General features: G+C 41.9%; 1 protein-coding gene across 1 annotated transcript; it reads left to right on the top strand.

The window, feature by feature from the left end:
- Window positions 1-2,168: 2,168 nt before the first annotated feature.
- On the top strand, window positions 2,169-7,400 carry tdh (L-threonine dehydrogenase). The gene is made up of 9 exons (XM_080047800.1): window positions 2,169-2,216; window positions 3,057-3,251; window positions 3,614-3,656; window positions 3,760-3,830; window positions 4,479-4,628; window positions 4,774-4,946; window positions 5,079-5,169; window positions 5,568-5,837; window positions 6,244-7,400. The coding sequence occupies exons 2-9, from the start codon at window positions 3,065-3,067 to the stop codon at window positions 6,381-6,383; spliced, it is 1,125 nt and encodes a 374-aa protein (XP_079903926.1). The 5' UTR covers window positions 2,169-2,216; window positions 3,057-3,064; the 3' UTR covers window positions 6,384-7,400.
- Window positions 7,401-12,042: the final 4,642 nt, after the last annotated feature.

Genomic DNA, 12,042 nt, shown 5'->3' with positions numbered 1-12,042 from the left:
CACTAACACAAAAGAAAATGTAAGCCAAAACTGTGTCATCCCACTTTTATCAGGTGTCCCTTTCCCGTTTTTGTTTTTGGCAAATGTGTGTCAGTTTGCTGAATGGCTTGTTTTTTTTTTCGAGCAAGTAATTTCCTTCCAAGTGATGACAGGCCTGGGGGTGTGTGCGGCCCGTCCACCACTCATCTTTCAGCTCAGGGCTCATGCCCATTATTTGCTCTCTCCACGTCACCCTCTCTGGCATTCCACAATCTACTGCAAATAAACTTCAAAGTCAAACAGAGTGTGTGCACATACATCGTAACACACATTGCCGAGCTAATCATTAAAAGTGTTTGTTTACAAGGATGTTTTAAAATGATGATCACAAATCCAGATCATTTCCATTCGATGTAATGGAGCAGCCATAAAAACATAGTCATTGGTAAACAACATCAGTTGACCAAAGTGCTGTACAAGATACAATACACAACAACATATTGGATACAGGAAAATAAAACAAAAGCTCAACTTGTGTTAAAGGCCAATGCTAAAAAAGTGAGTCTTCAGCAACGTTTTAAACTGGTCAATAGACTGGGCATTTCTCAGACTCAGGGATGAAGACAAAAGTTTAGGTAAAATAGCTGTGAGGGAATTTTGGGTCTTTAGTTGTAACATTAATGGGAAAGATTAATAAGTTTTCCTATAATAATAATTGGCTAGAAATGACTAATTGGTGCTTTTTTGCACTTTGTTTGCATTATGATCAGTGATCACCTTGTTCTCCTCTAGGCCTATTGTTTACATCTCCTGCACCATGAAATAGCCTAGGCTATAACTTATTGACCCGCAGCCAGTATTAAACTCAGCGGTCACACGGCTCCAAGGACGTCCGTGTGTGGTGTTATTGTTAGTTAATTTATTGCACTTAGACAACGCGTAAAAGCGAAGTCGTGCCTTGAACTGCAGTGAACGGGACTGTGAAGCCACGCTGCCATGGTGACGCTCTGTGGGAGGGGTCTGTGAGGGAGGACCGCACCTTCGAGACCCCACCAATCCGATGGTATATAGGCAAGCCTGGAGACGCAGCTGATGCAATATTGGACGAAGATATCACCGACATCAAGTTATAGCGCTGTAGTAGGCGACGGTATCCACTAAAAAGAAGAAAGCCGGGTCTCATTCTCGTAAAGCAATTCCGACTGGAGTTTTGACTGATACTAGCCCTGTAGATTCACCGGTAAGTAAACTGCTTCCGTTTTATTTCCTGCATTTGTCCGCTTAGAAAATAAAAAGCGTTTTTAAATGAATGTTTTAACCCAATTAATTAATTTGTAGCCTGTGTCTGGGTTTAATCTGACGCGACCACGTGCTGCCTCTATTAATGTGCTTCTTTCATTTAACTCTAATGTAGGCTTAACCGATAGGATACAGGTTATGTGCCCATGTGGTGATGTGTTGTAACCCGTTCTTCCAGTTGCGACCCTCATCCCCTTTTTTGTCCAAAGTCGTTAAAATGATTGAGATCTGGCCGACACCTTCTCTCGGGCGCACTGGCCTATAGTTTTCTTTGGATGGATGGTTGACTGACACACATCACCAATACAAAAGACAAAATAAAATGTAGTCCTTCACCTAAAATTGTTTCCAATTGGTATTAAAGCTGTTACAGCTACCCATAAATGGAGCTTGTCAACCTTAGAATGAATTAAAATTGTGGACATTTCTTAAAATATCCACCAGGACGCGCCACATCCGATCCCAAAGGGGACACTATGTGCAGTCCCCCCTTCTGTTACATTAAAAACGTGCTCACATGTGCTCACATGTGCACGTTTTAAAACATGTTGGCACAACATTCAACTACACATGTTAAGAGGAGGGGGGAGAGCCCAGCACATCAGATTCTACGATTTACGCTTAACCTATGATCACCCGAATTATAGCCTTATTAATTATGATTTTATGAGGAAAACTACATTATATATTTTCACTCCAAATGAGAAATAATTTAATAGTTGTTCCCAGACTAGATGTAATTGGGAGGGTGGGGTTCCAAAAATATTTCCTATGTTGAAAAACTTTATACAGACATTGTCAGCCTGATCTTGGCACACTTTTCGTGCGCCTACTGTACCTCCTCGCTCCCTGATTGGCTGTTGTTTGAAGGCAGGGCAGTATAAATACACTCACGTTACTCTCACCGGTCCTTTTTGGGGAAGCTCACATTGCTCTCGGTAAGTTCACTTCTAAAACACTGAAACGCTGAACTAAATGTTCTGTGCCGTTTACGCATCAAATGATGACTCGCTTATGGACGCTGCTCTCAGTGCGCTGATTTATTGATCCATCTGTTCCGTACAGTAGCCTGCTGTGCGCGTAAAAATATTGCTAAGAAATAATGCGTACTTGTATACATAAAGTTATGCCCCATTTAAGTTTTCTAAAAGTTATAGCCTAATGCGATTGAGGTGCAAAGCGTTGCTATGCGCCTTGGTGCTCCGCTGCGTCTCCTTGAAACAGTATACCCTATCATTTGCAGTTCAGAACAGCCTACGTGTCTTCCCTGCTGGCAGATTTTCTCGCATCTCATACGGTTTTCATTGTTCCGCAGATGTCACTGTTGCGAGTTTTGTCATTTTCGTCGTAGGCTGGATGGAATTTAAGGGTTGTAAATTAGATCGTCTCCTTTAGTGCAACTTTTTAGACTTTTTTCGTCTAGTCTCCAGTCAGTCTGACTGTCTGTCTGACTGTCTGTCTGTCTGTCTCTTGGCGCCCGAGGTTTTTGGAGTGCTTCCCAAATCTTACAAAACTGCCTGCCTTTCAAAATGTTTTATTTTATGAGGTCACCAGATGATGGCAGCCAAATATATTAAAATGTCACGAAGAAAATGATCCAACTGTACATTTATTTTCAATAGATTGATTTGACTTATATTCTTGATTTTTCTCTAGAAAAAGATGGGGGGTGGTGGGAATGATGACTCGCCAAACTCCGCTTTAGAATGAACATGTGTATTCTCAGCAGCGCCCCAGCTGTAGTCCAAAAGCATGAACACTTTCTTTCCCTTGCGCAGGTACCAGCATGCCTGTCATCAGAACTCTCAGCAAGGTGGCCAAGCGTGCCCTGCTCAGCACCCCGGGGTGCGGCTGCCAGCCCCTTACTGTGGCTGTACGCAGCATCAGCTTCTCCCCTCGGCAGGTGACGTCTGACGCCAGCTTCCACTCCGTGTCCTTCTCGGAAACAGACCACCCCAAGGTGCTCATCACAGGTACAGGCATCTGTTAAATTTTATCTGTAGTTTACAACATGTCAGAACCCTTTAAAAAAAGAGGTCCAAAGAGTTAATTTATTTTAAATGCATGTTAGTTCAGTGGAGGATTATGAAGATGAGTGTGAGCTGGTGCCAAATGTGCTTCCTCATAGGGATACCAGATTAGCAGGATGTATTTAACAAGTTTGCCAAAACAAAAAAGCATAAAGGGATGACTGTTTAAAAGCATTGTAGATGTGTAGACATTTCCTTCTTGGGTAACTTCAGTCTCCATGGAAACCAAACCTGATGATTAGTATCCTACTTCTGATTTAATGTGTGTGCATGACACCTAATGTTTCTTTCTCTCTGTCTTGTAGGTGGCCTGGGTCAGCTCGGGGTGGGGCTTGCCAAGTTGTTGAGGTAAGATTTCCATCTCTTTTCTGTGCACAAAGGGAACATTATCATGTGCTTACCATATCTGATGCACATTCAAGTTGTATAACACTGGCTTCGTGCTCCACAGGAAGAGGTATGGAAAGAACAACGTCATTCTGTCTGACATCAGGAAACCTCCAAGCAACGTTTTCCACAGTGGTGAGTCAGTGGTTACATTCCTTTTCAAATTCAGCTTTTTACAATTAAATTTTTTTAAATTTTACATTCATTTGGCAAATGCTTTTGTCTAAAGTGCACTCAAGAAATAAGAGCTAGATGTTATCAAAATGCGGCCTCACCTGACTGGCTTTGACTTATACCAGACGACTTTTAAAAATTCTGACATTTGGCAATACAGGATGTTAATGTGCTACAAAGCTACAACAGCTTCTTAACCTCTGTCGGGAAAAAAACCCAGAACGACAGTGTTGGCAAATAAAGCAAGTCCAGATCTCATTGATTTTCAATAATTTTTGCTCAAGAGAAGGTCACATTTCCCTGAAACATGCGTCACAATCAATACGTGACGCATGGCCACCTTGTTCTGCTTATGTCCAGTAATACGCTGTCCAGAACGACGTGACAAATGTAGCGGGAGAGCAGCAGTATTTTGTGCCGATAGAATGTGTGTCGGCGTAAAGAAACACAAATCAAGAGATGGTGGATTTTGTTCATTTTAGAATTGCTTCTGAGAAAATTGAACGACAGAAAAGCAGACTGTAGTGCACTCTCTATATAAACTCTAAATAAACCCTTTATACCAGACGGTATTTTAATAAAATCTTCAATCATCTCTATCACCGTCAGGCCCTTTCATCTACTCTGACATCCTGGACTACAAGAACCTGCGGGAAATTGTGGTGAACAACCGCATCACGTGGCTGGTTCACTACAGCGCCCTCCTCAGTGCTGTCGGAGAGTCCAACGTGTCCCTGGCTCGCGCTGTCAACATCACCGGTGAGTAAACTAGTGACCTGCCCAACATGCATCTCTTAAAGATGGGGTCTTAAAACCTTGACGGTATATCAACAATGTCCACTCATACATCAGTGAATTTGCTGCGTCCTCCTAATGATGTATGGTCCTTTTGTCTGTTTCTCAGGGCTTCACAACATCTTGGACATCGCAGCGGAGCACGGCTTGCGTCTGTTTGTGCCTAGCACTATCGGCGCCTTCGGTCCCACTTCTCCCCGCAACCCTACGCCAGATCTCTGTGTGCAGAGACCTCGCACCATCTACGGTGTCTCCAAAGTCCACGCTGAGCTGATGGGAGAGGTAAGAGTCTTTTTGGTCATTAAAAAAAAAGACCTTGCAGCCTTCTTCTTCTTCTTCTTCTTCTTACCATATTTTTAATTTTTTAAATGTAACGTGTTTTTAATAATGGATTTCCCTTCCATTCCTCATCAGTACTACCACCACCGTTACAGCCTGGACTTCCGCTGTCTGCGCTACCCAGGAATCATCTCTGCTGACTCCACGCCTGGGGGCGGCACAACAGGTGAGAGAAATGAAATTCAGACCATACAGGCCTATAAGGTTTCAATATTAATGGCCGTCTATTCCTGTAGCGCTCCTGGTCATGTCACAAGTTCGTTACGCAACTGACTTGACTCCTGAGAGTTGTCCCGACTTGTCGTATTTTTAGGCCAGCGGATAACTCGATGTGCCGTCTCCATATTTTCACGTGTCTGTACAGCTACCACAGCCACAAGCTGCTGTTGTTGTTATCAGTTTGGTATTTCATACCTCTCTATGTAAAGCTTTACCATTAAATACTTTGATTCGAATGCTTCTGCACTGCTGTACTTTGTCCCCCCTCCCCTCCTGTAGTTAATCAGAAGGTTTTGTTTCAGAATCAGTGGGATCATAACTTTTTTTTTTTTTTTTCCTGACCAGACTATGCCGTCCAGATTTTCCACGATGCAATCAAATCCGCCAAGTTCGAGTGCAACTTGCGACCGGACACGCGGCTGCCCATGATGTACATTGACGACTGCCTGCGTGCCACGCTGGAGGTGATGGAGGCGCCAGTGGACACGCTGAGCATGAGGACCTACAACATCAACGCCATGAGCTTCACCCCCGAGGAGCTGACCCAGGAGCTGCAGAAGCAGATGCCTGAGCTGGAGGTCACATATGACATTGACCACGTACGGCAGGCCATTGGTAAGTCACCTTCTGAGTTGTTTTGAAACCATTGCTATTGCCAAAACTGATAAATACAGCACAAATGTACACATGGAAATTGCCTCCATCTTTCTAAAGACTGGCTCAGTACTCCAGTATACATTTTAAATGTAAAGCCACTATGAGCTACAGGTCATAAGTAAGACTATAGCGGCAAAACCACTTTGTGTATAGAACTGGGCAATTATATTTCTCACAGATTGTACTTTTTCATTTTCATGAGACAATTTGTGTTTTTCTTCTTTCAAAAGTTGCACATTCCCTCTTTAATGTAAAGAAGGTGTATATGTTATTACAGATCTGTAGTCAGTTGACCTTATTCTAATGAGGCTGCAAATCAATTGGCATGTTTTTAAATCAAATCTTTTGTCTCTTTTCTTTTCAGCTGACAGTTGGCCAATGAACTTCGACGACTCCAACGCGCGGAGGGACTGGGGCTGGAAACACGATTACGACCTGCCAGAGCTCGTCCAGACCATGCTCAACTTCTTCGGCGCAGAGAGGCGCATGGCTCGTGCCAACTGAGGGGCGCGCGACATCGGTCCCGAGTGTTCTTTGTACATAATGTAAAGACTGACCAAAGAGAATAGAGAAACGTGGCCTGTACATAGTCGTTCTCTCTCGTCTCAAGTTCTGTCAAATCAGAAAGGGCTTTTGCTCTGCCTGGCACAAGGCCAATCATGTCTCCCAAGAATGTGACGGTCAGTGCGGGCTCAGACAATCCTGTCCCCCTGCTCCCTGCCCCGCCTTCCCCTGCTTTTCACCTCAGAGATTTGGTGAAGAGCAGTCTGTCAGTGGAAGGATGTCCAGCAGTATCAGGGATAACAACGTGGCCTGTGAAAACTTTTTTTACATTTTTGGGAAGGGGATGGAAAGCAAGATGACTTGCATGTTAATGAATTGCAATGTTGTCGTGGCGAAAAATCTATTTTAACAAGCTATGAATGTTACATATTGGTTAGCATATTCTTTTGCCAGTCTTTGTAAAATCCAAAATCAGTCGGATTTGTTTTCTGTCACAGAACAGGTATAAGTGGCCTAAAGCTCCAGGGGCTAAGATCAAGTAACTTTGACTAGAGGGGTGTAAATAGATAGATTTTACGTCTTTTGATGCACTTTAGGCATCTTTTAAAATGACTAAAAGACACCTTAGTAAATGCACCTAATCTGCATCTGTATTTCTAGCTGTGCAGAGCGATAATTCTTATGAATGGTTCTTCTGTTTATTCCATAACGTTATTTATTGTGTCTGTTGGTGTTAAACATGTGGGAGCTACTTGGAGGGAGTGAAAGCATTTTGTTAACACTTTTGTTTCTAAGTGTTCCTGTCCACTTTTATGTTATATTATTATTTTTTCATCAACTTTGGGGAATTGTTTGCGACACAAAGGGGAAATTGTGACTGCACGCCACAATTGGTGGTTTCTGTATTTCAACGTTTTGTAAAAGAAATTCTGGAATTGGTTTCTGTGTGAATCTTAACAGGTTTCGTCTGTTCTTTCAATCTCAACACACTGTGACAATAAAACCTTTTCCCAAATACCTTTTGCAAGTTGTCATTTGTGCACCTTCACAACTTCACAAAATATAATATCTCAAGTTATACTTTACTGTACTCTCTAATGCAAACACACCTCAGATAACGTTACCTCATGTCTTACCACGGGGGTTAAGGAAAACATACCATGGCAAACATTGCCTGAGTACAAAATGTCCACAGTCTTATACTGTGAAACCTTCAGTCCTCAAAACACTGATCCCGTTTGTCATTACTGAAAGAGTTTAAGATTTATTCATTAATTAAAAGCAGAGAGAAGCCAACGCTTTGTTGGGTGTGACTTATGAAAGCTTTCCAACATTCAATGTAAATCACCAGCAGCATTAATGCCAAAGGTGTAGGAAGCCATAGCAGATACAATGTATGAGGGTATGCATTTATTGATCTGGATGGACATTCTGTAGAGTCATCGATCGCTCTTGAAATATACTGTAGTTATCAGATACGCCTCAGATTTGACCTTTGGTAACCTACTATTGGAACCGTCAACAGAAGAAAATGTATTCGATTGCATTCCTAAACAGGTTGAAACCAGTATTGCTTTGTCAGAAATGAAACAAGTGTACGCAGAGGGTGCAGAGATATGTTGTTCAGTTCAACGTGGCAGGCAGCTAAAACCTGTTATATAAACCAAGAGAAATGTAGTATTTGGTCGAACCAAAATGACACATTGAATCATATTGAAGAAGTATCCAAGAGATGGGAGCTACTTTTGTGGTTGAGTTGTAAATGTATCCCATCTACAATTCAAGATTCAACCTTGAGCATTGTTGTCTTGTGAGAATTTTCATTTGGTGAAATGTGTGACTTCTTCTGTTTGGGGATTATTGTGCAAGTAGCTACTTCATTTGTTAAAAAAAATAAATGTAGTTCAACGACTTGTTTTATATGAGGATGGTAAGTGATAACAGTATTTTCAGTGTATGTCCAGTCATTAAATCTTAACCTATAGTGCCTTCATATTTCACATTTATTGCAAAGTGTATCACAGCTGTGCAGAGCTGAGACAGACGCAAATCTGTGCATTAACTTTTAATGCCTTGCTCAATTTTCTGCAATGTGTGTCTAATTTATACAAATATTCACATTAACCTCTGTTGTGATGATGTAGTAAAGGGCAGTAGGTTTAACATGGTAAGCAAGCAATTATCGAGATGACATTTTTTTGAGCTACAGTCTTGTCAGTGGGCGCAAATATCTCACCCAGATGAGAAAAGTGTCTTCCTCAGCAACATCCATGGCTGCACCGAGTGAACGAACAAAGCAGATGGGATCATAAAGTGTAACCCTGCCAGACAGCAAGGTCCATCACTGCACAGTGGAGCCTTTCTTACATTTCTCTGTGTCAGTAATTGCAGCTGCTCCCCGTGACCTTGTGTGCTTTTGTTTTACACTTGTGCTGCAGAGAGAAAAGACAAACCGAGGGCAGACGGCCTGCCTGGCTGAGACGCTGAGAAATCACCGCACCAGACTGCATTCACTTTGTAAATCACTGAGACTGACAAGCACCCAAACACTCCATAGGCTCTCATCACTAATTAACGTCGCTCCTCTGCAAATGTGTGTCTATGGAACTCATAGATAGTATATAAAAGATGGAACTACATCATGGAATGAGGAAATGAAATTATTTTCTTATTACAGATCCACCCAAGCCTTTGTATACATTTGTAAGCAGGTTTATTTACATCCAGCAGAAGTTCTGCAAATAATATCAAGTTTGTTTTGCAGCTTGTATAAAAGGGGAAGTTAGCGCCTTGTGCAAATGCATTCTAGCCTAGTCACTGCAGTGAGACAGCTATCAAGGAAGCAAACATGCCACACCTTTTGTGTTTAGGTTACAAGTGCCCTCAGTTGTTTAAAAAAAATCTGTTCTTCCTTCAAGGGCTTGGCAGTACAGTAATGTGGAATTGCAAATGCATGTCAGTATTTGCAATGGATAAGCCATGTCCAAATATAGATGTCTTTTAATGTAACTACCGGCTGGGAACAGGGTGTCTTTTTGCTGACATTTACAGTAGATGCGAATGTGAGACGGTCTTATAGGACTGAGAGTAGCCTACTGTAAACTAATCAACATTTCTTTCAGGATTTACAACACATATGCATATGTGTTTGAGGAGATGCAATGCACACACATAGACATTATCAAAAATATTTGTAAGTTGTATTTCTGTATTAAGGTGACTGACCCTGTGTGTGACTCACAAACAAACTTTCCAAGAAGAAGAGGCACTGGAGGAGGTTGTTGTGAACAAGAAACAAAGAGGCATGTGATGTTTCACTCGCTTTTTTTCTCTCTCTAGTAAGGGAAACCTTGCTTCTTATGTAAGTCGCCTCCGTGGGTGTACCCACACCCTTGCAGGCCCGCCTCTCACAGACCAATCAGGGAGCTTCCTGGGCCGCCAGGGCCCCAGTGTTGTGTTCGTCATCATGTAATTAGATTCGCACAGTGTGCAGCAGCTTATGTCAGAGCACGGGCAGCCAGTGAAGGACGAGACGTTGAGAAGGTGAGGGGTGGGGGGCGGCGGGACAAAAACGCCATAACAACTCCATGCCACAGCTGGTCTGCCACATGGAGACCTGTTGCTATGGTTTACAGGGCCAAGACCCCACCATCAACACCTTCCACCCAACCCCCCACTCCTTAGAAGAAATGCAAGAGCCTACTGTATGTCACTCCCTTACAGTTACAAGCTTGTACTCAGCAGAGCCAAAACAATACATTACAGTCTTCTCTTTTTACTCATTTGTGACAATGTTTCAGCATTACAAGCACAAGTGAGTGGCACAGAGTACTGCTTATTTTTGTCTCCTTGAGGTTTTTTATGTAATCATGTTTTAGTGTTTTTATTGCTTCAAAGGGAACTTCCTCTTATGGGATGATAAATAATTGATAGTCTTGTTTATTTTGTTGTTTAAAGCAAAGTTGGCGTACAAAGCAACTGAATGGCTTTTTCACTGCTGACACAATGATGGTCAAAAAATCTATTTGGACCATGGACACATATTATGAGCATTATGATTCAATATTCGTCCAGATGACGCAATTCTAACCGGACCTGACCTTTGCATTATGAGCATGGATGGAGTTGGTTGAATGTGTGAGCTGCACGCAAACGTCTTTTTAACCATTTAAATCTGGTCCAGGATCGGCTGTAAAGAAGTATAGTGAAGGTGAAAGGAGAAAAAAAAACGGGGAAGGTAAAATGAGGAGATGAGATGCAGTGAAAACCACAGGAAAATTGATAGCTCTATTGTACTGTACTGTACTTGTAAGACAATCTGTGTAAGTCAAATGGACCGTGTTGCTCTCTCTGATCCCACTCAGGCTTGATACTCTTACACAACCTCGCCTTCATCCCACGCCTGAGGTGGTAACCGTAACCACAGATATGGGCTCAGATTAACAGCTCATCGGCTCAGCCCCAACCATTATAGAGACCAACTGATGTCTGACTCTGGAGCAGCAGGTGGGATTTTCTTCTTGACTTTAATCCCACAGGTAAAACTTTACAATTAGCACAAGACACTGTGACATACAGATCTGACCTCAAGTAGTGCATGTTTCATATTTTCAGTAGATGCTGTTGGAGATGGAGTGGGTGCCAGTGTTACGTACTTGATCAAACTGGATATTGGGAAACCATAACTTCTCAATTCAAGGATGCAAGGATGAGATAAACACACTTTATATCTAAATATGTTGATTAGACTAAGATTTAGATTAGAAAGTAGATATGCCCAGTGGAAGTGGTGATCTAGAGTGACACAGTATGGTATGTGACTAGCAATGCAAGGACAATAACAATTGCAATTGCTATGATATCATTCATAAAACTTCTATAATCAAACCATTTTTCACTTTTTAATTCCCTTTTTTTCATAACTCATTGACATCACTTTAAAAATTCACATGGGACATTTTTTTTTGTTACTTACATAAACCTAGGACAGGGGTTCTTTCCCAAGGCAAACAACTCCTGAAGGTGATCCCAGTCAGCATTTCCTTTTTCTTTTTTTCTCCGATGCAAATACCTTCACGGGCTGTATAGCAAAAACAAACATTAGGCCTGCGTCAACGTCTTTTCATATCAAGACCAAGATTTTTCCATCTGATAGAGGTAATACATATTCCAAGAAAGCTTTTATAACCCATAGGTTACTCAAGGACACCAAGGAATCAGAGCCTGGAGTTTGCCATTGAAGTGACAGACTCTTATTGTAATTAGTTAATGAACTGAGACACTCTAAACAATACAGGCTCCATATACGATAAAACCCTGACAGCCCTTCTGCTTTGCTCATTGGATGTTTATATAGGTTATTTAGTAGCTCTATATCAAAATCAGTTTAAATGTGATCCTGTACTGCGGAGGCTAAGAGAACCACATGCATCAGTGAAAACATTTTGACATCGTGACATTGGCAGCAGGTGTTGCTGAAAAAACATCTTATGCAATGCTTTGTTTGAGTTGGGCACCTCATAGGTCCGTTTCTGGGTGGAGCTTGACTAACAAATGATTGGGCTGATATCACCGATAGAGGCTGATCACATGTACACATGTTGGTATTGGCATAGGCTACACATTGAAAGGAACACAACATATTTTGCATTGTTTAAAA

This window comes from Ammodytes marinus (genome assembly GCF_949987685.1).
Source record: "Ammodytes marinus genome assembly, chromosome: 19".
Taxonomy (NCBI): Eukaryota; Metazoa; Chordata; class Actinopteri; order Uranoscopiformes; family Ammodytidae; genus Ammodytes; species Ammodytes marinus.
Note: the sequence above shows the minus strand (reverse complement) of the source record. Positions and strands in the feature narration are given on the sequence as shown.